The 27,106-nt window shown below is 35.5% G+C and overlaps 3 protein-coding genes across 4 annotated transcripts in view; 2 read left to right on the top strand and 1 right to left on the bottom strand.

Annotated features, from left to right (window-relative positions):
* LOC136029129 (uncharacterized) overlaps positions 1-2,786 on the bottom strand; it is a 337,007-nt gene extending 334,221 nt beyond the window's left edge. Inside the window, exon 1 of the mRNA XM_065707209.1 lies at positions 2,660-2,786. The gene's annotated coding sequence lies outside the window, so the exon portion shown is untranslated. The remainder of the gene's footprint in view (positions 1-2,659) is intronic.
* LOC136029657 (importin subunit alpha-4-like) overlaps positions 1-22,857 on the top strand; it is a 24,089-nt gene extending 1,232 nt beyond the window's left edge. The window contains exons 2-6 of the mRNA XM_065708159.1: positions 7,689-7,823; positions 13,325-13,462; positions 17,495-17,617; positions 19,530-19,634; positions 22,846-22,857. Of these exons, the coding sequence (XP_065564231.1) occupies positions 7,689-7,823; positions 13,325-13,462; positions 17,495-17,617; positions 19,530-19,634; positions 22,846-22,857 (513 nt within the window). The remainder of the gene's footprint in view (positions 1-7,688; positions 7,824-13,324; positions 13,463-17,494; positions 17,618-19,529; positions 19,635-22,845) is intronic.
* The window catches only part of LOC136029127 (cystathionine beta-synthase-like), a 193,653-nt gene that overhangs the window by 11,553 nt on the left and 154,994 nt on the right, over positions 1-27,106 (top strand). The window lies entirely within an intron of this gene.

The following is a 27,106-nucleotide window of genomic DNA, read 5'->3' as shown; positions in this document are numbered from 1 at the left end:
TGTCTGTGGGCAACAACCTGGATGCTCAAGTTCAACCCATGCAAATGCAAAGTCCTGCATCTTGGTCCAAAGAACCCCAACCATAGCTATCACATGACTGACTTTGCAGATGCCAATATGCCCAATCAGAGTGATGAGGAAGAGCATGTTGTTGGGGTAATCATTGATGATAAGCTTAAATTTCATTGTCATTGTCAGAGCCAAGCAACTTAGGCAAACAATGTCCTCAGTTTGATCAAGTGGTCAAAGACAAAGTCACCAGCCAAGAGATATCAGGAAGCTTTACACAGCCCTTGTCCATTGCCATCTTGAGTTTGTTATGTCAGTGGCCAACCTGCACATTAAGTGTGATGTGGAGCTACTTAAAAATTTCCAGCATAGAGCAATCAAGCTCCCTTTGACCAAACAACAAATCCCCTACAAACAATGACAACAAAAAGCTAGACCTGCTTACCCTAACATACCTTAGAAAGAGAGGAGATGTCATCCTTGCATTTAAGATGATGACCAGTGACACCATTAAGCCTATTCTTGATCACTGTGAATGTACCAGAACACAAGGAAATCCCAAAAAACTGCATCAGAAATGTAGCAGAAAGCATAAAAAGTTCAACTTCTTCACCAATCACACTGTTCCACAGTGAAATTCACTCAGCAAATCTAACATGTCAGCCAGATCAGTTGAGAGCTTCAAGATTGGTGTTGACTGTGATTAGAGTGGCAAGTCATTGAAGACACCCTCAAACAGGCATAGCTGGCAATACATCTAATGATACCCAACACTGAAACCAAAGTGTCTTGTATATAAGTAAACAGTGATGATCCACTCATGAACTATGACATGAATTTCAAATCAATGCTACCTGGCAACATCTACAGGTTCTTCAACCTTAGTCCCTAGAATGTACAATTTAAGGTAATATGTCACCCATAACTTGTTTTTCTGGTTTTTGTTTTAAATCACATTTGATTGAATTTACAGGTCACACAGGTTAAACAACTGAAACAGATTCAGGAATAGATTTATATATAAATTGGATATATATATATATATATATATATATATATATATATATATATATATATATATATATATATATATATATATATATATATATATATATATATATTATTTATGTATAAATACAGAAATATATATATTGGACTATATATTTGCACATCAGGGGAGGGGGGCAGGGTAAAGTATAGAGGGGTTGCATATAAAATTTGTTAACTAGCATATAATTATTCTGCATATTATGAAGTAAGAATTGTTTTTGGTAATTCCTTGTTAGCAAGTCCATACTGAAAAATTGAAGTTAGGCAAATCATAATGAAATATACAAAATGATGATGAAAATATAAGAGTTTAGTATCAAAATTATGGGAACTACAAGAAAGAACAATGAAAAGATAAGAAATATATAATATGGGCTCTATATTTGCATATCAGGGGGAGTAGGGGTAAGTATAGCAAGGCTGCATTAAATGTGCTAACTACAATTATTCTGCATATTATGAAGTAAGAATTGTTTTCTGAACATGTCTTGTAAGACTAAAGAAAAAATAATTACTTTTCTTGATTTAGCTACAAATGGCAAATTTTTGTCACTAGACAGATTTTGGTAAGATTCTAGTTTAGTGATTCTTGATATCTAAGAAAGGGGTTATGTTAGGAAAATGAATCTTTTAGGGATGGGTCTACAGGCTAAAATATATCCTGGGAAGGTATTTTAAAGTACCCACATCTACTCCTTCTCCCTCTAGAGGGCCCTGAAATTTGCCTACATGACAGGTCTACTATATCTATTGAAATTTTGACAAAACAACATTTTACCATAATTTTCAATTACCAGTTGCTTTTTCTCTGACATTAGTTCTGAAAATGCAATTCCTGTTATTTGAGTAGAATTATGAGACATAACAATGTTTTTTTTTTTCAAAATTTAGGAAATGTATTTGCATATCTTTAAAACCTTATAGGTCTAAATTGGGGTTGAGCAAAGCTGTGGAGCTGAAAACAATTTGGTTGTACTTCATTCAAGCAGAAGATTTATCTTGCAAGGCTTCACCTTTATAACACACATATTTTGAAAGGTCATTAGAGGTCAGGACCCTCTAGAACAAGAGGGAGTGGAGGTAAGTACTTCAAAATACCTTCCCGGGACATACTTTAGCCTGTTGACCCATCCCAGAAAGTTCCATTTTCTTAACCTAACCCCATTCTGAGATAACAAGAAGTCACTAAACTAGAATTTTACCAAAATGTGATTTCACCCAGATGCAAAACAGCAAAGAAAAGAATTTTGAAACAACCATAGAAAAGAGCATCAGGTGATTTAGGCCTATTAACTTTCAACTTAGCTGAATCATGTTAAAAAAAAGGGCAAATTCATTACTTTAAACCAATCTGCCTTTCATACCCAATAGATTATTTTAACTATTTTTAGGCAATAGCCTACATTCTCCCATGGGGCAGAGCCTGTTTCAGTCATTAGCCTGCATTGTTACTATTAGGCTAATGAAATTTAGCATTGATACCATATACATAAATATTGTTTTGATTAAAAAGAAATAGAAATGAAAAAGAACAAAGTTTTCCTTCATAAAGAGGCTATAGAGCAAATTTATAGCTTAAAACAAACAGAATTTGACTTACGTAAGATTTAAAACCTCAAATCCAACAAAGTTTATGAAAAAAAAAAGATACCAAAACAAACCAAAAAAACAATAGAACTAAACTAAAGCAGTCTTTTCAATGTTTGAGAAATTTGGAAATTTCGGTTAAACGTTTGTAACAGGATTGCCACCTACAAAGCGTTTTCATTGACAAAATTTACCGCCAGTAAAGTAGAGGACTAGTAGCTTAAACAGAATTTCTAGTTTACTGATGTTCCTCCACTCACTCTCTATTCTCTTCTTGTCCCAGTCTGGACTGCTGTAAAAGTGGAATAACGGTAGTAGCGTAGGTAGTTCCGTGTTTGCAGCCTTACATGGTTCAAGCATGACCAGGTGCTTAAATATAGTTGCTAAAAAATCGAATCTGCATTTGATTAATAAACTCCTAGTAGAACTCCCTTGCTTTTCTGAGAACAATTTGGACATTAGCGTCCTCGTATGTGAGGTTCCTTTCTTTGACCTGTAGCTGCCTCAAAGCCAATATAGATACCCTTAATTGGCAAGTATCCAATTTCAGTGCTTACATCCAAACACATTATATCAGATCCTTTGATATGATTGGATAACATGAAAGAAAAAGCGAAAATACGAAGCAACCCTTCCGTTTCCATTTTGAGTTTGAATATAAGAGGCTCTTCGGTCTTGAAGGTCTTATTATATTTTATTGTGATTTTTGGAAAATACCGAAGATAGATAATATTTGAGGGCTTATCAGTAGTCTCGCATTGTGACATATCTTCGATTTTACGGGAATGTCTTTTTTGTCTACGGCTAATTATATTATTGACAAAAGGAATGGGGTATCCATTACCCAAAAAATATATCTGTTAAAATTTATTTTTGCGTTTATATATGAATCGGAGCAAATGTTCAGGACACGAGCAATGAGAGAGGTTACAACTGCTCTTTTAACTTGTGGGGGGTGATTTGAATTAAAATGAAGATATTTATTGTTATGTTTTGGCTTTCGATAGATAGCAGAATCCAGTTTATCAGTATCACGAATAATTAGCAGACCTTAAAACGGTAGTTTATTTTTGATTTTCATTTTCAACTTCTAAAACTTAATTAATTCATTTAATTAACTTTCACTGTCTTCAAAAACATTTTCCTATTGCTTTTACTTTTTGTTTGTTTGTTATGGAAAGGCAGTGTGGTCGTCGTCGCTATTTTTTATTTTAAACATTATATACAAGGATTATCCTTATTTTTTTGTAACATCTTATCTCATTTGTTGGAATTTACTTATAATTAAAATATTTGAATTATTTTTTACCGCCAAATCCAGTGGGACGCCAAAATTTGGACAATTTCAGATTTCAAATGTAGTTGATGTAACTGCAGTTTTTGTCAATCGACCTTGTGTCTTCGGCATGACCCTTTTTATATTGTGTGTGTTGTACAGAAGTTGAAATAAAAATCTTGAATTTTGAACAGTGTACCCTGCTTGCCAGTGTTGCCGCACCATTTGCCAGCTTAAGCCCGCTTATGCGGTAACCTTTTAGTCAGCTGGGATTTCAGAGCAGCGCTTCCACTTTGTATTCTGAAAATCAGTGACGACTCCAAAAAGTTCAGGAGATTATCATGAGGGTTTTTTTAAGTCAGGGAAAAAATCAGAAGATTTTAAACTGCTTTTTTTGTCTTACATACCAGTTGTATAATACCACCAATACAACTTTTATTGGTGGTAAAAAGTCGGTAACAGACAGACAGAACCAAGTAGAAATCGAAAATATGTTTTAGAGTCTTAAGTCCGGTCTTCACCTCTCGAAATCTGGGCTTCCAGATTATTCTTTGACGTCTTCTTCCTATCTTCTGGAATATGAACCGATCCAAAAGTTTATAAAGATAATCTGGAAAAAGGGGGCTTTTGAACTTTCAGGTTTCCGGAATTTTGGAAAATTCTGGAACAAGATGAGGGGAGGGCTATACCCACCGTTCAAAATTTAAGCATACCTCAATATTCCAGATTCTCCCTTCCTCCACTCCCCCTACGACTATCGGACCGAGTAAAGCTTTATTTACAAGTCAGTTTGATCGGGTTCTTGATGCATCGATCCCTCCATTTTAGCCGTTTTTCGCGATTTCCGGTCTCCACAAAACAGAACAAAATAACACACTTTGAAAAGTAAAATAATGCACTTTTAATACACTGGCCCTAGAGTTGCGAGAAAACCATTTAAAGCTTTTTTGTCAACTTTTAAAGTATATTGGCTAATTTTCTAGGAGGACACTAAAAGTGTCTCTTTTTTGCTGAATTTGACACTTTTGTCCCGAAAAATTTTGGTAATCCTGACAATTCTTCATTTTGATCAAAAATTAGCTAAAATGGCCGTAGATGTAGATTAGTTTTAGAATTATCATTTTTAACCTTTTTTTGTAAGTATATTATTTATATTTTATTGTTACAAAGGAGTCAAAATAGTTGAAGGTTGGTTTTACAGAAGGAAACGTGCTAGAACAAAAAGATATTTAAAAGACATAACATATAATTTTGAAAATAAAAGCATAATTTTCAATCAATATAACTCCTGCAGCATGTCTCCTTGTGGTTATAATTTGTTCTATTCCAGACCTTTATGTGCTGAACTTGGAACACTCCATGCTCTGAACAAAATACTTCAATTAAATAATATAGCCTAGCCTACTTGACTTTTCTTTAGCCTACCAAGATTAATATGAAGACAATTGTACATTATAGCTTGAATTTCAGTTTTTAAATTCTTTTTTTATGCTTTTAGCTTTGATAATTCAATTCCTGTTATCTAACAAAATAGTGATTTCTATTTTTCAAAATTTTTCTACTTGACAGGTCTAGGCTATATCCATTGAAATGTTGAAAAAATAATTGTGGTTAAACAGAAGAAACATGGTTGATCAAAGATCTTTAAAAGACTGCTTGAATGGGTTTCCAGTAAGAACTGGTTTCAAGTTAAAACATGTTTTTTTGGTAAAGAAACAGATAATTGAAGTATAAAAGCTGCCTACCCCCTAGGAGAGGTCAGTGGTCTACTTCTTGGGTTGTACATGTTCAGGGATGTATTACTGTCCAGTTCCAGTAAACTTAGTACTTACCCTTAAAAAAATCCTTTTGCGTAAGGTAAAGAACATCCTTATTGTACACAAATTATTCAGTGAACCTGATCTGACCAGATCAGATGAAGTTATAAACTGAGAATCAAATCAAATCAACCCTTTTTTGAACACAACAATGGTGAGTCACAGGAGAAGCTGCCAACAAAGTCATTAATTAAGGTTTGTGGAATTGAAATTCCCTATTGGCAATAAAGACATATTTTACAGTTTGCCAGAAAATTGCAAAAGATCAGAAACGTCAAGTTGGACAGAGTTCAAATCAACAGAAATTGGGAGATTATAAGGAATGATGGTAAATATGAAAAAAAAACCTGAATATCTCTAAAAACATGAGAAAAACCTGAGAAAACCTCTAAAAACATGAGAAAAACCTGAGAATATGAGACAAATTTTTTTTTGCATGAGAAATCTTCCAAAAACATGAGATCTCATGGGAAAACATGAGAAGTAGAAGCCCTGGTATGAACAGTCAAGCACTTATCATTTTACAGAATAAATTAGTACAAATACAAGACAAATGACTCATAAATAAGCACAAATTATAGTACACAGTTGTAGCATATACAAGGGGCCAGTAACTCCAAATGGCTCCTAATACAAAAGGAATAGGACTGTTGAAGTATTGATACCCTTAGGGTGTGTGCCGGCTGTGTTTGTTACATCTCTACTACTACTGCTATGAAAAATTCCCTTCCCTCATAGGAAAATCCTCCCTGGGAATTTTTTTCTGACATAAAATACACCCCTCTGTAACACTACTTACAGGCAAATCCACCCTTGCTTAAATTCTCTCTCCCCTCCTTCAAATTTCTTGCTGAAGATTCAGCCTCAAAAATTGTCCTTTGCATGCTTTAATTTGAATGCGAAAGTATGCTAATCATTTTTCCAATCACTCTAGAAATATCCCCTTCTGTGGAAGTTTTTTCCCCTGGGTGTTCCCCCAGAGCATATCCACATGCAAAATTGAGTAGGCGAAAAGAAGGTAAGACAAATAAAAAGAATTGTATAGAGGAATTATGTCAAATCCTCTACTGTAAAAATTTTCCTTGAAAGCTAACCCCTGGAAATTTTCCTCCATGGAAAATTATCCCCATGGAAACTCACTAAAAGTGCAAAATCCCCCTTCCCCCAATGGGCACATTTTAAAACTTAAAAACCTATCTTTAGGCTCTTGGGGGAGGCTCAAGTTATCTCCAAAGACTTAGTTCTGGGTCTTATCAGCTATGCTAAATTAATTAAACAAAAAATTATCAAAAATGAAGTCAAATAATATTCCAAACATAAAACTATCACAAATTACCAGCAGTAAATAAATAAAACCCAAAACAAACAGAAACAACTATAAATAACCAAGTCAAACTCAGAACAAGCAAACATTAACATTAGTAGCATTGACAACCTCCCTGTTAGCAAGAGCAACACGAGTATTAGTGCTAACATGAGCATTGAGTAGTGTTGGTAATTTGTTTACAGTAAAGTGTCAATTATGGTCTGGTCTTGAGAAAGTATGGGGGTGGTCATCCCCACTCATGTTAATTTTTGCTCGTTTTGAATTTGACTTGGTCATGTTTTGAATTTTATTTATTCATTGATGGTGATTTGTGATAATTATATGCTTAGAACACTACTTGGTTTTATTTCTGCTCATTTTACTTTTCTTTGAAGAATGTATTTGGATTTTTTGTTGAGTTAATCAGTATAATATGCTGATTCTTTTGATGTATTTATTGCTTAATTTTATGTAGTAATACTTTTCAATTTGCCTTCCTCTCCCCTTTCCTTAATGATTCTTTGCACAGACACCTCTATCAATCATTTGAGGGCTGTTCCCATGTATCTTAAGTATTAATGGAATGCATTTCATATTTGTTGGTTTAAGTTATTCTGATTTATATTATCCTTTTCTTTTTTAGATTGTTGTAGATTCAGCATTGAATCTTTGTAACATAGCTCTTAGCCATGCAATGGATGGAGATGTAAACCAAATTCAGATTGTTATTGAAACTGGAATCTTAAGAAGATTAGCTCCATTATTAACACATAAAGAAGTTTAGGTAATTATGTCTTATATTAAATTTTGTTATATACATATATTTGTGATTTTTTTCGTAAGGCTTCATTAATTACTCAATTATGTGCTTAGTTGTAGACTAGTTGTAGGCTGTAAAATAGAGTAATTTCCAACTGTGCATGTAATTTCCCATACACCAAGGGATTTATAATGATATCTGCTTATCTGGTTGCCTCAGACATCCTGGTTGAAAGTTGTGCCACTTTTGTTGCTAAAATTCTCCTGAAAAGCAGGTAACTTTGGTAGTGTGGTATTTATGGTACTTGGTATTAACCAAGTGACATAGCAATCGCAAATTCTGTTGGTCTGTTGGTCCCAGTTTTGCTACTTGAGGCACTTCCAGGTAAGCTAGGACAATGAAATTTGGCAGGTGTATCAGGGACCAGACCAGATTAAATTAGAAATAGTCGTTTTTCCGTTTCGACCATCTGGGGGTAGTGGGGGGCCTGTTAATTCAGAAAAAATAGAAAAATTGAAGCATTATCAACTTACAAATGGTTGATCAGATCTTAATAAAATTTGATATTTGGAAGGATATTGTGTCTCAGAGCTGTTATTTCAGATCCTGACCAGATCTGGTGACATTGGGTGGGGGGATATGTGAGGGGGGAAACTTAAAATCTTGGAAAACACTTAGAGTGGAGAGATCGGGATGAAACTTGGTGGGAAAAATAAGCAGAAGTCCTAGATACATGATTGACATAACCGGAACGGATCCGCTCTCTTTGGGGTAGTTGGAGGGGAGGGGGGTTAATTCTGAAAAACTAGAAAAAATGAGGTATGTTTAACATATGAATGGGTGATTAGATCTCAATGAAATTTTATATTTAGGAGGATATCATGTCTCGGAGCTCTTATTTTAAATACTGACCGGATCTGGTGACATTGGAGGGGTGAGTTGGTAGGGGGAAACCTAAAAATTGGAAAACGCTTAGAGTGGAGGGATTGGGATGAAACCTGGTGGGAAAAATAAGCACAAGTCCTAGATACATGATTGACATAACCGTAATGGATCCGCTCTCTATGGGGTAGTGGGGGGGGGGGGTTAATTCTGAAAAATTAGAAAAAAACAAGGTATTTTTAACTTATGAATGGGTGATCAGATCTCGATGAAATTTGATAGTTAGAAGGATATTGTCTCTTAGAGCTCTTATGTTAAATCTCAACCGGATCTGGTGACATTGGGGGGGGGGGGGGGGGTTGGGAGTGGAAAACCTAAAACTTGGAAAACACTTAAAGTGGAGGGATTGGGATGAAACTTGGTTGGAAAAATAAGCACAAGTCCTAGATACATGATTTGACATAACCGGAACGGATCTGCTCTCTTTGGTGTAGTTGGGGGGGGGGGGGGTAATTCTGAAAAATTAGAAAAAAGAGGTGTTTTTAACTTACAAACAGGTGATTTGATCTTAATGAAATTTGATATTTAGAAGGATATCGTGTCTCAAAGCTCTTATTTTAAATCCCGACTGGATCTGATGACATTGGGGGAAGTTTGGGGTAGGGGAACCTAAAATCATGGAAAACGCTTAGATTGGAGGGATCAGGATGAAATTTGGTGGGACAAATTAGCAGAAGTCTTAGATACGTGATTTACATAATTGAAACGGATCTGCTCTATTGGGGGGGGGGGGGGTAATTCTGAAAAATTAGAAAAATGACGTATTTTTAACTTATGAAGGAGTGATCAGATTATCATGAAACTTAATATTTGGAAGTACCTTGTAACTCAGATATCTTATTTTAAATCCCGACCGGATCTGGTGCCATTGGGGGGAGTTTGGGGTGGGGGAACCTAATATCCTGGAAAACGCTTAGATTGGATGAAACTTGGTGGGAAAAATAAGCAGAAGTCTTAGATACGTGATTTACATAATTGGAATGGATCCGCCCTATTAGGGGGGGGGATGAGTTAAATCTGAAAAATTAGAAAAAATGATGTATTTTTAACTTAGGAAGAAGTGATCAGGTCTTCATGAAACTTCATATTTAGAAGGACCTCGTAACTCAGATCTTTTATTTTAAATCTCAACCGGATCCAGTGTAATTGGGGGGCAGTTGGGGAGGGGGCTGGAAATCTTAGAAAATGCTTAAAGCAGTGAGATCAGGATGAAACTGGATGAGAAGAATAAAAACCTGTCTAAGATATGTGACTAACCTGACCGGATCTTCTCTCTTTGGTGAAGTTGGGGGGGGGGGGGTAATATTGAAAATTGAGGTATTTTTAACTTACAAAAGAGTGACCAGAGCTATTGAAACTTGATGTTTAGAAGGATCTTGTGCTTTAAAGCTCTAATTTTAAATTCCAACCAGAATATGTGACATTAGGGGGAGTTGGAGGGGGAAACCGGAATTCTTGGAAAACGTGAAAAATTGGGGTATTTATATCTTACAAATAGGTGATCGGATCTTAATGGAATTTGATATTTAGAAGTAATTCATGTCTCAGAGCTCTTATTTCAAATCCCGACAAGATCTTTTAACATCGGGGGGAGTTGGAGGGGGAAACCTTGGAAAATACTTGGAGTGGAGGAATCGGGATGAAGCTTGGTGGATAGAATAAGCAAATGTCTTTGATACGTGATTGACAGAACCGTACTGGATTTGCTCTCTTTTGGGGAGTTGGTGGGAGGGGTTCAGTGATTTGGCGAGTTTGGTGCTTCTGGACGTGGTAGGCGTGTCAGGGAGCTGCACAAATTGGCTTGATAAAGTCGTTTTTCCAGATTCGACCATCTGGGGGGCTAAAGGGAGAGGAAAAATTAGAAAAAACTAAGTATTGATAAATTACGAGGGGGTGATCGGATCTTAATGAATTTTGATATTTAGAAGGACATCGTGACTCAGAGCTCTTATTTTAAATCCTGACTGGCATTAAGCCTCTTATTTTCCTTTTAACTCAATCTATTGATTCGTAGAATTTTTCTTAGAGCTCATACCATATGATCTCTTGGCTCTTAGCTCTTCTTGCCTCGGCACAAGTGCCATATGAGCTCTTAGCTCTTGTTTTTTATTTTATTTGAAATACACATTTACATTTATTGCTGGTCATTGCTGCTCAATTTATTTTGGGAACCTGCTGCTGAACAAACGTGTTAGGTGCCGATATGTACCTAACGAAGAGAATAGTAATGGTGCCTGGCACTGTCAGAGAAAGAAACAGAAAGTAGAAATGATAAAACAAAAAGCAAAAAAGAGCGTAGATTTTAAGTTGATGACTGACTGGGAATTATCCTAATTGTTCTATCCTCATATTTTTGCTTCATATAGGGGATAGAAGAATTACATGATTACACCCCCCTTATATCTCACTTTCAGCTTCTTTTTCAAATGTGTCTATGTACTTCATACATACCTGAGAGTTTTCTGTGTGGCACTGTTTCGTCAATTTTAAAAAGGGGAAAGTCACCGATTGATTGTTCTTGCTATCAACCTATTACTGTATCTTGTAATATTAGTAAGGTTTTGAGTATATCCTTCTACCATTTTTGACTAAAAGTATCATTGAGGATGAGAACCAATTTGGTTTTCGGAGTGGGGTGGGTTGTCAGCATGCGCATAAGATTCTGTGTTTTCTATTGGCTGATAATTCTTCCAAGGGAAATGGTCTTTATATTTGTGCTTTGGATCTTTCGAAAGCGTTTGATTGTGTGGTCCATAGTCAGGTCATTTTTTCCTTGTATAATTCTGGGGTCAATCTCTCTTTTATAATGCTTCTTAGGTTTTGGTATTCAAATTCGTTTCTTCAATTGGGATCTGCACCAGACGCTATTATAAGAATGCGAAGAGGAGTTAGGCAGGATGGTGTTCTGTCCCCTACGCTTTTTAAGATTTGTATTTTTCGTGTGCTGGCTAAGATTTCAGGTACATACCTTTCTGGTCTTGCGGATGTTTCTTATCTTGCGTATGCTGACGACTTGCTTCTGATTAGCCGTTCCAAAAAGGGTCTTTCCAAAATGGTCTCTATAGTTTCTGATGCTTTCTCTGATATTGGCCTTTCAATTAATATAGATAAATGTGAGTTTCTTCCCTACAGCTGTACTACTGCTACTCCCCTTCACTGTAATAATTTCACTATCCCTCTTGTTGATTGTATTAGTTGGCTTGGTATCTCTATTACTAACAATCTTTCGAGCTTCCGTCAGCGTACTGTTTGTGATATAAGTAAAAAGATTCAGATTGGTTATGGAAAAATTGTTGCAAATAGAGGGAAGTATAATAGACATGCGCTGGCTAAACTTTATTCTACTTTCTGTGATCATTCTGTCCTTTATGCTTCAGGTCTTTTCCCCCTTCTTAATAATGGTAATTTAAAAATAATTCGGATAAATTATTTCAAATTTTGCAAATATCTTCTGTATCTTCCACCTTGGACAAAAACCGGACTCTTGTTAAAAAATTCTCAGTTCCTGATTTAACTTTAAAGTTGTAGATTCTTCACAGACAACTCTCCATTACAGCTTCTGCGCACCTATCCCCTCACCACCGTCGTATCCGTTTTTTTCGTTGACTTTGTGTGTGTATTTGTTTTTCTCTTTGTGTTTTTTGAATCTAATGTTCATTTATTTTTATTTTTTTTTCATAGTTCGTTATTTTGTGTGTTTATTTAATTTTTTGTATTAACGTAAAAAAATTCTATTGTCATTACTTTTCATTTTTTGTATGTTTTGCTTTTTTTGTGTAATTAATTGTTTGTACTCCACATTTTAATACTTTTATAGTGTTGTCGTGGGTAAGAAATAAATTATTATTATTATTATACCCTTATATTGAATAAAAAGGAAAATAACTTTTTTGCATGGGAAGACTATTATTTATCTTATATTCTCCAGCTACTTCGTTTTATCGTCACCGCTATTGCGATGCTGAAAAGTCGTAGAGAGATTTCTAAGGGCTGATTTGATAATAAATTGCTGTATCTACTTGCTTTTTATAAAACATAGAATTAAAAATTATCTTTTACAAAGCTACATCTTCATTTGAAATTTGATATAACTCATGAATGATGTCATATATGACAGCTTACAACCATAAATGACATAATACTGATTATTTTGAAGAGCCGTTCGACTAATTCCTTTTGGTGAAGGCTCAAGAGATTCATAAAACCAGATTATTAAACATAGTAAAGGATTAGTGGAATTTCACCACTTAGCGGTTTATATGTTATTACACCAAGCTGAAAACTTGGAGAATCTGCTCGAAAATTTCTGAATTAAAAGACTCTGATCCATTCTTAGAATTAATGAAAGTCCTAACTGAATGGTCAAAACAAAATCATCATTGCTAACACCAAAGAACCTTTTAGGCTAGAAAAGTTAAAAATCCTAGTTTAATGATGTTGTGGATGGTGTTAGATGTTTTTCAGAAGAGGTGTCAAAGAATGATTTAAAGTGTCTCCTTAATAGTTGTCTATTGTCTCTTTATTTTGTTCGTCGCTTTAGTTCTCTCTTAAAATTTTCTTTTGTATAATTATTTCAGGTGCAATTTGCTGCACTAAGGGCAGTCGGTGAAATTGTGAAATATGGTACACGTAAACAAATACAAGCAGTTGTAGGTGAAGGCATTCTAGAGCATTTCTCTAAGTTATTACAACGCTCAAAAGAAGAATTAATAGAGGTAATTATAATATAAGTATTGCAACTGTATTTGAATAAAATGTAACCAAGGTAATAGATAATTATAATTTTTTGGCTGCATTCCGTTTGGGCTCAATACTAGCTCTATATTTCCCACCCTTGAATATATCTAATCAAATGTGTGGGATAGCCATTTTGTTCATAATAATCGAAAGTCCCAATAAATACTCCTCCAGAAACGAAATGGCTCCCCCAGTACCTGGAACAAGGGTTGTAGATTACACAAGTTACTCATTGTTAGCCTTTAGTGCCTGTTGTAATTTTAATGTAGACCCTTAGTGGTACACAATTTGGGGCCAATTCAAGTTAGAAGTTGCAGAAACTCTCATAAAATTTTAGTGTTACTGAAAGTGTTGGTTCTATTATCCATTACGCGAATTAATGAGAAGTAGTATAAACAATGAGAACAATAAAGAGCTTTTGGTGCAATTTGGACTCTCTTTGGGTCGAGTTTAATGCTATCTGCCAACAGACGAGTTATATTTGTGTTAATAAATAAGATTCTCCACGTATTGATTGCAATTTAAGTAAACTGCATTCATAATTTTTCGACTGAAATATCCAAACACTAAGAATGACCACATGGATGGTCAAGTCTTAAAACAAACTGACTTTTTTTTAGAAGATAGATCGCTATAGTTTTGATAAAAAATAGGTTCGATAAGGATCGGCAAAACTCATGTGTGATTTGATTTTAAATTATATTTACAGTGGTTTATTTTTGGGATCCCCCGAAGAGATATCTCAAAACCTTCACTGGGTTCTTTGTCGAATTAGAAGCTGTAATTAAGATAGTGTGGAAGAGAAGCTTCTATCCGAAATTAAATTCACCAAATCTCAAGAACTATTTGAATAAAATGTAACCAAGGTAATAAATAATTATTATTTTTTGGCTGCATTCCATTTGGGCTCAATGGTGTGCCCAATTTGGTGTGCTATAAATTTTAAAATAGAAATATTGCAAGATTATATTTTTATGTAGTTTCAAAATCTGATCAAATCTTTCGCTTATTGTGTCCTAAATGGACACATTTAATAATTATCTATTACCTTGGTTACATTTTATTCAAATAGTTCTTGAGATTTGGTGAATTTAATATGTGGCTTTAAGATTGAGCTGTGAAACACAAAAATAGAAATTCTAAAAAAATTCGGAGTTTCACAAGGATCCCAAAAGGGATAATCCAACCACATACATCACTATCATTTCTTGTATCAATCCTTTCTGGGTTAATGTAAGCTAAATAAAGATTTCCAAATCCTTTTCATTTGATTGTTTCAAAATCATGAAGCTTACCAGCAGGTCGATATATCTGTCAGTGTTGCTATGCAGAACGGTAAAAATTAACTAACAGTTGATATTAGGTAATTTTGATAATGCTTTCTTTAGAAATGTAAATATTAATCATATATTGGAATAGAACTACGCCAACAAAGGAAAGGCACACTTTCTTAAGGTGTTTGGCACCATGCGTTATGAGCTAATATTTTGGTGATTTATCACCCCCGTTGTTTTTTTTGGACACTGTTAATACCAAAAACAGAGTAACAGCCTAGGGAGGTCTTCTTAATTAAATTTGAATTCTGGATTCTTAAATTTTAAAGATGTATAGAGTTTTGTAAGTCTTAAGTGATCAATTAGATTTCATTTTTAGTGTCCTTAGTTCTTCATTTGTGATGGCCAATCATTGCCAATCAGCCCTACCCCGAAGAACTATTGGAGTTGCTAAAAGTTGTTTTTGGCATCATTCCAAGAATGTGCAAACCGGTTTTCGAGAATTTCAAGAATGATGCGTTATCTGGTATTGCGTAAAGCATTCACGATCACAGTTAAACGATACATTGGATACAAGCGGGGCTCTGTCCTGATGTACTATTAGAGTTGATAACGCCTTCTTTTGGGATCATTCCAAGAATATGCAAATAGGTTTCTGAGAATTTAGCGAATTTCAAGAATGATTCGTTATCTGGTATTGAATAATCATTCATGTTCTCGGTGAAACAATACAATGAATACAAGCAGGCGCTTAACCGGATTTCCGAAAATTTCTTGTTATGCATCTGAGGCCCATATCTTGATTTTCGAGAATTTCTTGGCATGCTTCCGAGAATTTCAAGAATGATACGTTATCTGATATTGTGTAATCGCTCATGTTGTCGGTGAAACAATACATTACGTTTTGTGACAGCCCCCACTTCTGATCCTTTGAGATAACAACTAAGCCAACAATATTTTTAGATTCTAAGCAGTTTTCTATTGTTATTTTGAAAATTTTGTCTAATGTATTAATCAAACGTGAGACGCATGAATTGAACATGAGACGAACCCGACTCCCCCTTCAGAGCCCCAATGCCCCCGTATTTCTCCAGAACTGTAATTTTTTACTTAGATTTTTACAACTGAAATAATTATGACTATTTTCCCTAATTCGTTGTGTTTTATACTTTTCTTGGCGTTCGTTAAGAAAATGGAGATTGGTTTTTAATCAATTTTTTTTTTATCATTTAAAAGAGCTGTGTGGAGTTTGAGAGACTTGCATAAGCATGCGCGCACGCCAACTGAGCCTAAATGCAACCTAACACAAATGTAGTTAACATAATATAACCTTAGTGGAAAATTAGTTGTGGTGTCATCTATTGCTTAAAAGCTTCGTTTTTTAATCAGTGTCAAGTAAAGAAAAAAAAATCATGGAACAGAGTCTCTCAAACCCCGTAAAGCTCTTTTAAAGGATACAAGAATTATTTATTTAACAAAACATCTTCGTTTTTGTAATGAACGGCAAGTAAAAAAAAAAAACATGTAATCAGGAAACAGAGTCTCTCAAACCCCGTGAAGCCCTTTTAAAGGATACATGCATTATCTATTTAACAAACAATCGTCGTTTTATAATAATTGCCTAATAAAGGAAAGAAATTCACATGGAATCAGGGAACAGTTCGCTCAAACCCCATGAAGTTCTTTTAAATGATACAAGACTAATTTACTTAACAAAAAAATATCTGTTTTGTTGATTAAGGCTAAGTTAAAAAAAATAAAATACACATGGAATCAGAAAACAGAGCCTCTCAAACCCTATAGACCTCTTTTAAAAGATACAAGAGCTATTTATTTTTAAAAAATCTTCGTTTTGTTTTTAAATGAAAGCCCTGTAAAGAAAATAACCGCTTGTAATCAGGGAACAAAGTCTCTCAAACCCTGTAAAGCTCTTTTAAAGGACTTAAGAATTAATTATTTGACAAATTAAATTTTGTTTTTTTTAAGAACACCAAGTAAAAAAAAAAAATCCTCATGAAATTATGGAACAAAGTATCTCCAACCCCGTAAATGTCTTTTAAAGGATACAAGAATTATTTCTTTAACAGAAAATCATCGTTTTATGGCGCTTGGTATTAACCAAGTGACATGTAGCTATCGCAAATTCTGTAGGTCTGTCTCTCTGTCGGTTCCGGTTTTGCTAGTTTAGGCACTTCCAGATAAGCAAGGACGATGAAATTTGGCAGGAACGCGAAGTAGAAATTTAAACAAATTTCAATTTAAAAAAGAATAATTTTTTATATACTTTTTTGCCCTTACAACACGGATTACCTACTACTCAGTTTTACCCTGTATTATTTCTTTGCCAGTTCACCCCACTTTAGGTTGCTTATTGGAAAATAAGTTTACCCGTAACACGATTTTTTTTGAATTTATGCAAATGCTAAAGTCTTGAGTAATACAAGCTAAATTAAAAAAGAGGGAAATGAAACCTAGTCATGCTGCCGCCTGCTTTAGGAATTTTTGAGAAATATGTCTAAAACACGACAGTGCTGCATTAACGCCGTAGGATGTGGTATTAAAGCATTACGAGAGATCTGAGATTAAAGCATTACGAGAAATGTGAGAAAGCAAATACGAGAAATCTAGAACTATTCAGAATATAGAACCCATGTTTTCCATGGACCTATTTTTTAATTCTTCGTTTAAATTTTGACGCATTTTCTAATTTAGTTAATTTAATCTTTTTATTTACAGAAAGCATTATTTGTCTTGGGTAATGTCACGACCAGTACATATGCACGAAGCCTACTTTTGAATCAAAATGTTCTTCAGTATTTTTCACCATTGTTACTACATCCAAAAGAACAAATAATTCAGGTAATTACAAATTATTAAAACTTTATTAAAATAGATATAAGTATGGTAATCTGGCTAGCTTCCGTAGGGACTCAATACGGGCTTTATACTTTCCACTGGCATAGACTTCTGATCAAAATTTCGAGATTGCTATACGCCGGTAAATACGCCTTTGGAAAAACGAAATTGCCCCCACTGCCCCTGAGTCAAGGGTTGTAGATTTTTGAAGCTACACTTTGTTAGCCCTTAGTGTCAGTTGTGGCTCAAGTTAATTGTAGGCCCAAAGGGGTATGAAATGTGAGGCCTTTAACCGCAATTTAGAAACAAAAGTTGCAGAAACTCTCTTAAACCATAGCGGTCTCTGAAAAATTTTCATCATGTTATCAAATATGTTTAATATTGGCGGAGTATAAACAAGAGTGTACTATAAAAAGCGTTCTGGTGCAATTTGGTCCTCCTTTGGGTGCAGTTTGGTGCTATTTTCAAGCAAACGAGTTACATTAATTTTTTTTTTTTTTACATATTGACTGCAATTTAAGTAAAGATAAGGACTGTTAAAACACGTGTTTCTAGAATTATTTTGAAAATACATCTACAAGGGTCTTTGGGGGGTGGGTGGGACGCCCAAAAACATTACAAAATCATCGATAGATTATTTCGAGATGGTCGAATTAGAATCCGTTATTAAGACTGTGTTGAACAGGGCTATTGAACAACTTGTTGGCTGACCTTGAGCTTCTGTACATTTTGACGATTTTTTCTTATTCTTTTAAATTCAAAGGAATACATTTGCCGATTACCAGCTTTCTGGCAACTCAAACCAGGGATGGTACTAAGTGCTTGGGTGACCATTTGGAATTTTGTAACCCAAATTTAAGATTTTAAAAAGTATTTCTGTATATTGTCATATATAAAAGCCTTTTTTGTGTTGTAATTGAAAAATTGAAAAAAACATAAATCGCCCCCCCCCCCCCCCGCTAGACTTTGAAAAATATATTATACCCTACCCCCTCGCAATCCTTTAAAATTCAAGAATTCACATCACTGATTGAATGAATAGTTTGGGTGATAACGTCGCTAATGTCGTTGATGATCGAAAATGGGGAGGGGGAATCTTTTAACATCTTATTCGTCAAAATAGCACACAGAGGATGGTTGGAAGTTAAAATTTTTATAATCTAAACTTAAGAAGCTCGTCAGCCTCTCGGTTTGACTTGATAACATTGATATGCGGGTTAATTGGAACAAGTCCTACTTTGTTCTGATTTTTATCTAGAACGGGACAAATTTTTAAGAATTAGCTTGATGTGGATGTCCATCCTCTATCCGAAATTTAATTCACCAAATCTCAAGACCTTACAAAGTTCTAAGGACGCCAAAATAAATATAATCCCCCCTCCTCGGCCCATTGTTTTGATGTATTATATATTTGAAAATAGAGATATTGCAAGAACTTCCATTTCGTTGTTGTAAATCTGATCAAATCTCGAGCTTCTAGTGTCGTACAATTGCTATAAAGGTCTTTTTTCTAAATAAAGAATATCTTTTGTGATGAACAATTTCCAATTTTTTTTGCACTGTATATTGGTATATAAATAGTATAGAATGAGTTCAAATTGTTAGGAAGTATTTCCGTTAGAGTTGCCAAATTCTTGCCACCATTAAATTCTTAAGACTATGCTGAGCAAAAACTATGGAAACGAGGCGTTAGCCATGTCATTTTGTGAAAATTTGATAGCCATATTCAACCTTATTAACCCAAATATTGGTATTAGCTCAGATGGGTAAACTAACGGTATTCTAATAAAAAGCTATAAATTGTACAACCAGATAAGTTATGGGAGTGAAACTATAACTTTAGCTATTTTTTTTTTTTTTTTGTAAATTTTGGCTTATTTTCTAATTTAGTTTACTTAATCGTTGTATTTTACAGAACGCCTTATGGATCTTAAGTAATGTAATGTCCGGTTCTGTGGATGGAGTTCAGATAGTTATAGATGCGGAGCTCTTCCAATTTATTCTGCTGCACTTGGATAAGGTACAAAAGTTACAAGTATTTTTTGAAAGTTTTTATTATACTAGCTGCTTTTGCTTTGGTTATAGCCGTGTTATAGAACAAAAATGACGTCATTCTACGTGCGCTTTGTTGTGCCATCTGAAATAACTATAACTGGAAACGACATTATTCTAAACGTAAGGGTATAATTTGGAAGGTTAAGCTATTTTCTTGGTCACATTGTTTTCTTGGAAGTCCAAAGCCCGAAAAAGAAATTTAAAAATTTGGGACATATCTTGGGAGGAAGAAGTCTTTTATTTTGTTGAACATCTTGGAGGTTCGTTCACACTGAAAAACGATAAGACCTTATAAATGAAAGATGTCACATGTTGGTGGTTTTGGAATCTCTGGAATGATATTTAAAGCAATACTTAAGGCAATTATTGACGTTTTTGTCAATTTTCTTCCATTAAAATACGAAAAAGACATTTCAACCAAAAAGCCAAGTGTCTTTTTGGCTCTCCTTTGAATTTATCATTTATTATAAAAACATTAATTGACTTTTATTTATTTACATACATCAGGATTACAGTATCAATTACCCTCGTTACGCGGTATCTCTTTTGTAAACATAGAAAGTATCCTGTACAATTGTTCAGGTCCTTGAATGTATATTGTGGCATTATTTTTTACCATAAATTAAAATATATATAGGTGTGCCTTACATCTACTTTTGATTTACAGTGATTTTTATGGCACTTGGTATTAGCCAAGTGACATATAGCGATCGCAAATTCTGTCGGTCTGTAGGTCCCGGTTTTGCTACTTTAGGCACTTCAAGGTAAGCTAGGCCGATGAAATATGGCAGGCGTATCAGGGACCGGACCAGATTAAATTAGAAATAGTCGTTTTCCCGATTTGACCGTCTGGGGGAGGGAGTGGGGGGCCGGTTAATTCGGAAAAAAATTAGAAAAAATGAAGTATTTTTAACTTACGAACGGGTGATGGGATCTTAATGAAATTTGATTTTTCGAAGGATATCGTGTCTTAAAGCTCTCAATTTAAATCTCGACTTGATCTGGTGACATTGGGGGGAGTTGTAGGGGGGAACCTACAATCTTGGGAAACGCTTAGAGTGGAGGGATCGGAAAGAAACTTGGTGGGAAAAATAATCAGAAGTCCTTGATACGTGATTGGCATAAACGGAACAGATCTGCTCTGTTTGGGGGGAGTTGGGGGTTGATGGGTTAATCCTGAAAAATTAGAAAAATGAGGTATTTTTAACTTACGAAGGAGTGATCGGATCTTAATGAAATTTCAAGTTTGGAAGGATATCGTGTCTCAGAGCTCTTATTTTAAATTCCGACTGGATCCGGTGACATTAGGGGGAATTGAGGGGGGACCCTAAAATCTTTGAAAACACTTAGAGTGGAGGGATCGGGATGAAACTTGGTGGGAAAAATAAGCACAAGTCCTAGATACATGATCGACATAACCAGGACGGATCCGCTCTCTTTGGGGGAGTGGGGTTTAATTCTGAAAAATTAGAAAAATGAGGTATTTTTAACTTACGAAGGAGTGATCGGATCTTAATTAAATTTGATGTTTGGAAGGATATCATGTCTCGGAGCTCTTATATCAAATTTCAACCTTATCCGGTGATGGGGATGTTGGGAGGGGGTGGAACCTAAACTCTTGGAAAATGCCTAGAGTGGGGGGATCGGGATAAAATTTGGTGATAAAATCAAGCATAAGTCCTAGATACGGGATTGACATAACCGGAACGGATCTGCTCTAATTGGGGGAGTGGGGGGAGGTTAATTCTAAAAAAATAGAAAAAATGATGTATTGTTAACTTGCGAAAGAGTGATCGTATCTTAATGAAATTTCATATTTAGAAGGACCATGAAACTCAGATCTTTTAATTTTTTTATCCTGAACGGGTCCAGTGTCATTAGGGGGGGGGGAGAAAATCTTGGAAAATACTTAAAGCGGAGAGATCAGGATGAAACTTGGTGGAAAGAATAAGCACAAGTCCAAGATAGGTGACTGACATGACCGGACCGGATCCGCTCTCTGGTGGAGTTCGGGGGGGGGGGAGTAATTCGGGAAAATTAGAAAAAATGAGGAATTTTTAACTTGCGAACGGTTGATCAGATCTTAATGAAATTTGATATCTAAACGGATTTTTTGCTTTAAAACTCTCATTTTAAATCCCGACCAGATCCAGTAACAGTGAAGGGAGTTGGAGGAGGAAGCCGGAATTCTTGGAAAACGTGAAATCGAGGTATCTTACGAATGGGTGATCGGATCTCAATGAAACTTGATATAGAAGAATCTTATGTCTCAGATGCTTCATTTTCAATTCGAATAGGATCCGGGGACATAGAGGGTTGGAGGGGGGAAACAGAAATCTTGGAAACTGGAAATATTGGAAAACGCTTTGAGTGGAGATATCGGGATGAAACTTATGGGAAGAATAAGCACAAGTTATACATATGAGATTGACATAATTGGTACGGATCTTTTCTCTTTGGGCGAGCTGGGGGTTGTTAATTTTGAAAAGTTAGAAAAATTGAGGTATTTTTAACTTAAGAACGGGTGACCGGATCTTAATGAAATTTGATATTTAGAAGGAACTTATGTCTCAGAGCTCTTATTTCAAATACCGACCAGATCTGTTGATATTGGGGGGAGCTAGAGGGGGAAACCAGAAATCTTGGAAAATGCTTTTAAATGTCGTAGATACATGACTGACGTAACCGGACTGGATCTACTCTCTGTGGGGGAGTTAGATGGTGGGGTTCAGTGCTTTGGTGAGTTTGGTGCTTCTGGACGTGCTAGGACGATGAAAATTGTTAGGCGTGTCAGGGAGCTGTACAAATTGACTTGATAAAGTAGTTTTTCCCGATTCGAACATCTTGGGGGCTGAAGGGAGAGGAAAAATTTAGGTATTTTTAAATTGTGAGTGGGTGATTGGATCTTTAACAATTTATTTATTTAGAAGGACCTCGTGTCTCAGAGCTCTTATTTTAAATCCCGGCCGGCATTAAGCCTCTGATTTTCTTTTTAAAGCAATCTATTGATTCTTAGAATTTTGCTAGAGCTCATACCATATGAGCTCTTGGCTCTTCCGACCTCGTCATAAGTGCCATATGAGCTCTTAGCTCTTGTTTCTTTCGTTTTTGTTTTTATCATCATTTCTTTACAGGTCTTTTATCTCCCATCAATTAACGTCTTCTTTCTTTTTTAGGTTGAAAAGTAAGTTATTAAGTGAGGAGCTGAGCAGTAAATTTCGCTATATACTAATCAATAATAAATAGAAGTCTGTATGCTGTTGCCGTCTTTTTGTGTGATAGCTTCAATTCTTCACAGAAAAAGGCGTTGCAACAGACCAGTCTTCTTTTAATTCTAAAGTTAAAATAAAGATCAAGGGTTCTCAACTTTAAGTTCATTGAAGTATCTGTAAAACTCTTGTTTTGCTTTTTTGTCTCTCCTTTTAATATTTTAAAGAATTAGAGCCCCTAAAAATTTTGAATTTATTATCTTTTTTGCTAACCCCTTCGCTAAACGAATTTACTGCTCATCCAAGCTCTTCTGCTTCTTCCATGGCCTCTGCTCCTCAGCCAAAGAACCGATTCCGGAGTCAAGAAACAATTAAAAAGAAAACCTGAGATATGTTATTTTCCTTGTAACTTAATAAAAATTGAAACGCTTTTTTAAGTTAAACTTTATTATTTTGTTTTCTTACAGCTTATCATATACTTACTACTTTCTGTTCCTAGAGTCAGCAATTATTTAAGGAATCCTGATTAAAAAGATTGAGTCAGTCAGAGAGGCGATCTTGCTCAAAATCTTAGTCATGGAATTGTTTTTTTTTTTTTTTTTTTGAAAAAGAAGCGCTACATCATGCACTTATTAATTTATACTGCTATATTAGCTGTATAATAATTATAAAATCATGCGCTAAAGTAAAGAGCGATGTGGGCACATAGTAGTATTATTCTTATTATTTTATTTTCATTTTTTTTTTAGAATGGGTCACTTTCTATCGAAGGAGTTGTCGTAGAAACTTCGAAGAGATCATTCGATTGGGAATTGTAATATTCCCAGAAGGGGATAGTGCCCTTTTTAATAGTCAAAAGTGATTCGAGGGCAACTAATACCCCTCCCACGCCCACCATTTCCCCAACACAATAATACAAATTTTGAGCTAGCCATTTTGTTTAACGTAGTTGAAAGGACCAGAAATTATGTCTTTGAGGATGAAAAACCCCTTCAGCTCTCAAGGCGAGGATTGTAAGTTTTTGCCCGTGGGCATATAAGGTTTATGTAGAAAGGCTGATCGTATAAACTTCGGAGGGGGATATTTGGATTGCTAATCAGAAGTTATAGTGCCCTTTTTAACATTCAGTTATCAGGGAGCGGATAACCCCCCGCCCCCCCTCCCACACACACACCTCGTATTTTCCTGAAATACAACTGATGGAAACTAGGGGGCCATTTGTTGTGTTACAAACATCGACAGGAGCTCATTCGGTTGAAGATTGACAGGGCTAGTGCCCTTTTTAATGGTTGAAAGTGAAAAGAGGGAAACTAAATCCTCTCTCATGCCCACCATTTCCCTACATACATTCAATCAAAATTTTGAAAGAGCCATTTTGTTCAACGTAGTTGAAAGTCTGCAAAATTATGTTGTTGCGGATGACAACAGTCCTCAGGGCAAGGGCTGTAATTTTTGCCCTTGGGTATATAAGGTATATGTATATAAAGGGTGATCGTATAAACTTCGGAGTGGGCTCATCGGATTAGTAATCAGAAGTTCTAGTGCCTTTTATAAGATTCAGAGTGATCTGAGGATGGATAACCCCACACCTCGCATTTTCCGTAAATGCATCTGATAGAAATTTTGAGATGGCCATATGATGTCTTAGAAACTTCGGAAAAGGCTCATTCGATTGGAAATTGAAAGAACTTGTGCCTTTTTTAATAATCAAATGTGATTGGAGGGCAACTAACCCCCCTTGCACGCCCACCATTTCCCCAAACACATCTATCAAAATAGGACAGACATTTTTTGAATGTTGTTGAAAGGTCCGGAAATTATGTCCTTGAGGATGACAACCCCTCAGTCGTCAAGACAAGGGTTGTAAGCTATGCCCTTGGGGGCATATAAGGTTTTTATAGAAAGATTGATCGTATAAACTTTGGGGGAGGCTCATTGGATCGGTAATTAGAATTTCTAGTGCCCTTTATAAGATTCAGAGTGATTGGAGGATGGATGCCCCCACACCTCGTATTTTTCCAAAATGCATCTCATAGATATTTTGAGATGGCCATTTGTTTTAGAAACTTAGAAAAAGGCTCATTCGATTGGAAAATGAAGGGGCTACTGCCTCTTTTAAGTGACTTGGCAGTATGTAACCCCCCTCCTACGCCCACCATTTCCCCAGACATCCAATCAAATGCTGACATAGCCATTTTGTTTAGCGTAGTAGTTCAAAGATCCAGAAATTATGTCTTTTAGTATGACAGCCCTCAGGAAAAGGGTTGCAAGTTGTGCCCTGGGGTATATAGAGTATATATAGAAAGGGTGACAGTATAAACTTTGAAGGAGGTTCATTAGATTGGTAATCAGAATTTCTAGAGCCCTTTATTAGATTCAGAGTGATTGGACGATGGATATTCTCCCCCCACACACACTTTGTATTTTCTCGAAATGCATCTGATAAAAATTTTTGAGATCACCAATAGTTGTAGAAATTTCGAAAAAGGCTCATTCGATTGGGTATTGAAGGGGATAGCTCCCCTTTAAAGAGTCGAAAGGGATTGGACAACAACTAACCCCCTTCTGACAACCACCAATTTCCCCAAGGACATCCTATCAAAATTTTGAGATAGCTATTTTATTCAGCGTAGTTCAAAAGTCCGGAAATAAGTTTGTTGAATGTGACCCCACCCCACGCCCATCAGGGTATGGGTTGTAAGTTTCGACCAGGGGGATATATTAGGTTTTTATAGAAAGATGGTCGCATAAACTTCGGAGGGGCTCATTGGACTGGTAATCAGAAGTTCTAGTACCTTTTATAAGATTTAGAGTGATCAGAGGGTTGATACTCCAGCCTCCGATTACTCGGAGATAAGTAAAAGCCCCTTTTACTTGTCGAAAATGATTGGAGGGGAACTAACCCCCCTCTAACGTCCACCATTTCCCCAAACACATCCAATCAAAATGTTTAGATAGCCATTTTGTTCAACTTGTTAATAGGTCCGGAAATTATGTCTGAGGATGACAACAACAACCCCCCTTCCAGCCCTTTTTAAGATTCAAAGTAATCGGAGGATGAATACCCTCTCCCCCCCCACGCCTCATACTTTCTTAAAATGCATCTGATAGCATTTCGTTTTTTTATTTAATGTTATTGTTGATTTTCGTTTGTGTTTACTCCACTATCTTTTGATGTAAGTGGGTTATAAAGAAATAATATATTATTATTATAGTTATTTTGAAATAGCCATTTGTTGTCGTAGAAACTACAAAAAGGCTTATTCGATTAGAAATTGAAATTACATTTTTTAATTGTCAAAATTCATTGGAGGGCAACATGCACTCTTCCGATGCCCTTCAATTCTCAAAATATATTTAATAAAAAAATTTCGGTAGCCATTTTGTTAAGCATAGTTGATAGGTCTGGAAATTAAGTTTTTGGGGTGGATAACCCTTACAGCCCTCAGCGAAAGGGTTGCATCCAATGCCCTGAGGGTATATAGTTTTTATGGAGAGGGTGGTCGTATAAACTCCAGAAGGAGCTCATTGGACTGAAAATCAGCCACCCACTCCCTGCATCGTATTGTCCACAAATATGTTCGATAAAAATTTTAGATACCCATTTGTTATAAAAGAGTCCAAAAATCGTATAATAAGACTTTTTGGATGGGAAGAATCTGCCATAATCTGGGGGTAAGGTATTTAAGTTATGACGAGGGGCATATAAAGTTTGTGTGGAAAGGGTTGTCGTATGAACTCTAGAAGAGACTCATTGTATTTAAAATGTGTAGTTCTAGTTCGCTGATAAGAGTCAAACATTATGGAGAGCAACTAGCCCCCCTCCCTGAAACCCTTTTTTCCCATATCCGATTGAAATTTTAAGAGAGTTATTTTGTTCAGCATTGTTGAAAGGTCCAGTAATTATGTCTATGGGGATGTCAACCTCCCCCGAGTCCTCAGGACAAGGTGTATGTTATTGAGAAAAGTATGCTTGCTTGAACTTTGTCCAAGAAGACAAAGGGTATTCATATAAGTCTTTCAGAGAATGTTGAGGGGAGTGTTGAACTAAACCAAAACACGTTATGTGTACAGATTGTCATAAGGATGCAAATATAAATTCAGTTCGTTTTGAATTCACCATACAAATAGCTACCCATATTATTGATTCTCATAGAAAATAACTGAAAAGATGTAAAATATTATTTTTTCCATGAAAAATGCTATGTCAATAAAAAATGAAAAGACA

The sequence above is a fragment of the Artemia franciscana genome, chromosome 7 (assembly GCF_032884065.1).
Source record: "Artemia franciscana chromosome 7, ASM3288406v1, whole genome shotgun sequence".
Classification (NCBI taxonomy): Eukaryota; Metazoa; Arthropoda; class Branchiopoda; order Anostraca; family Artemiidae; genus Artemia; species Artemia franciscana.
Note: the sequence above shows the minus strand (reverse complement) of the source record. Positions and strands in the feature narration are given on the sequence as shown.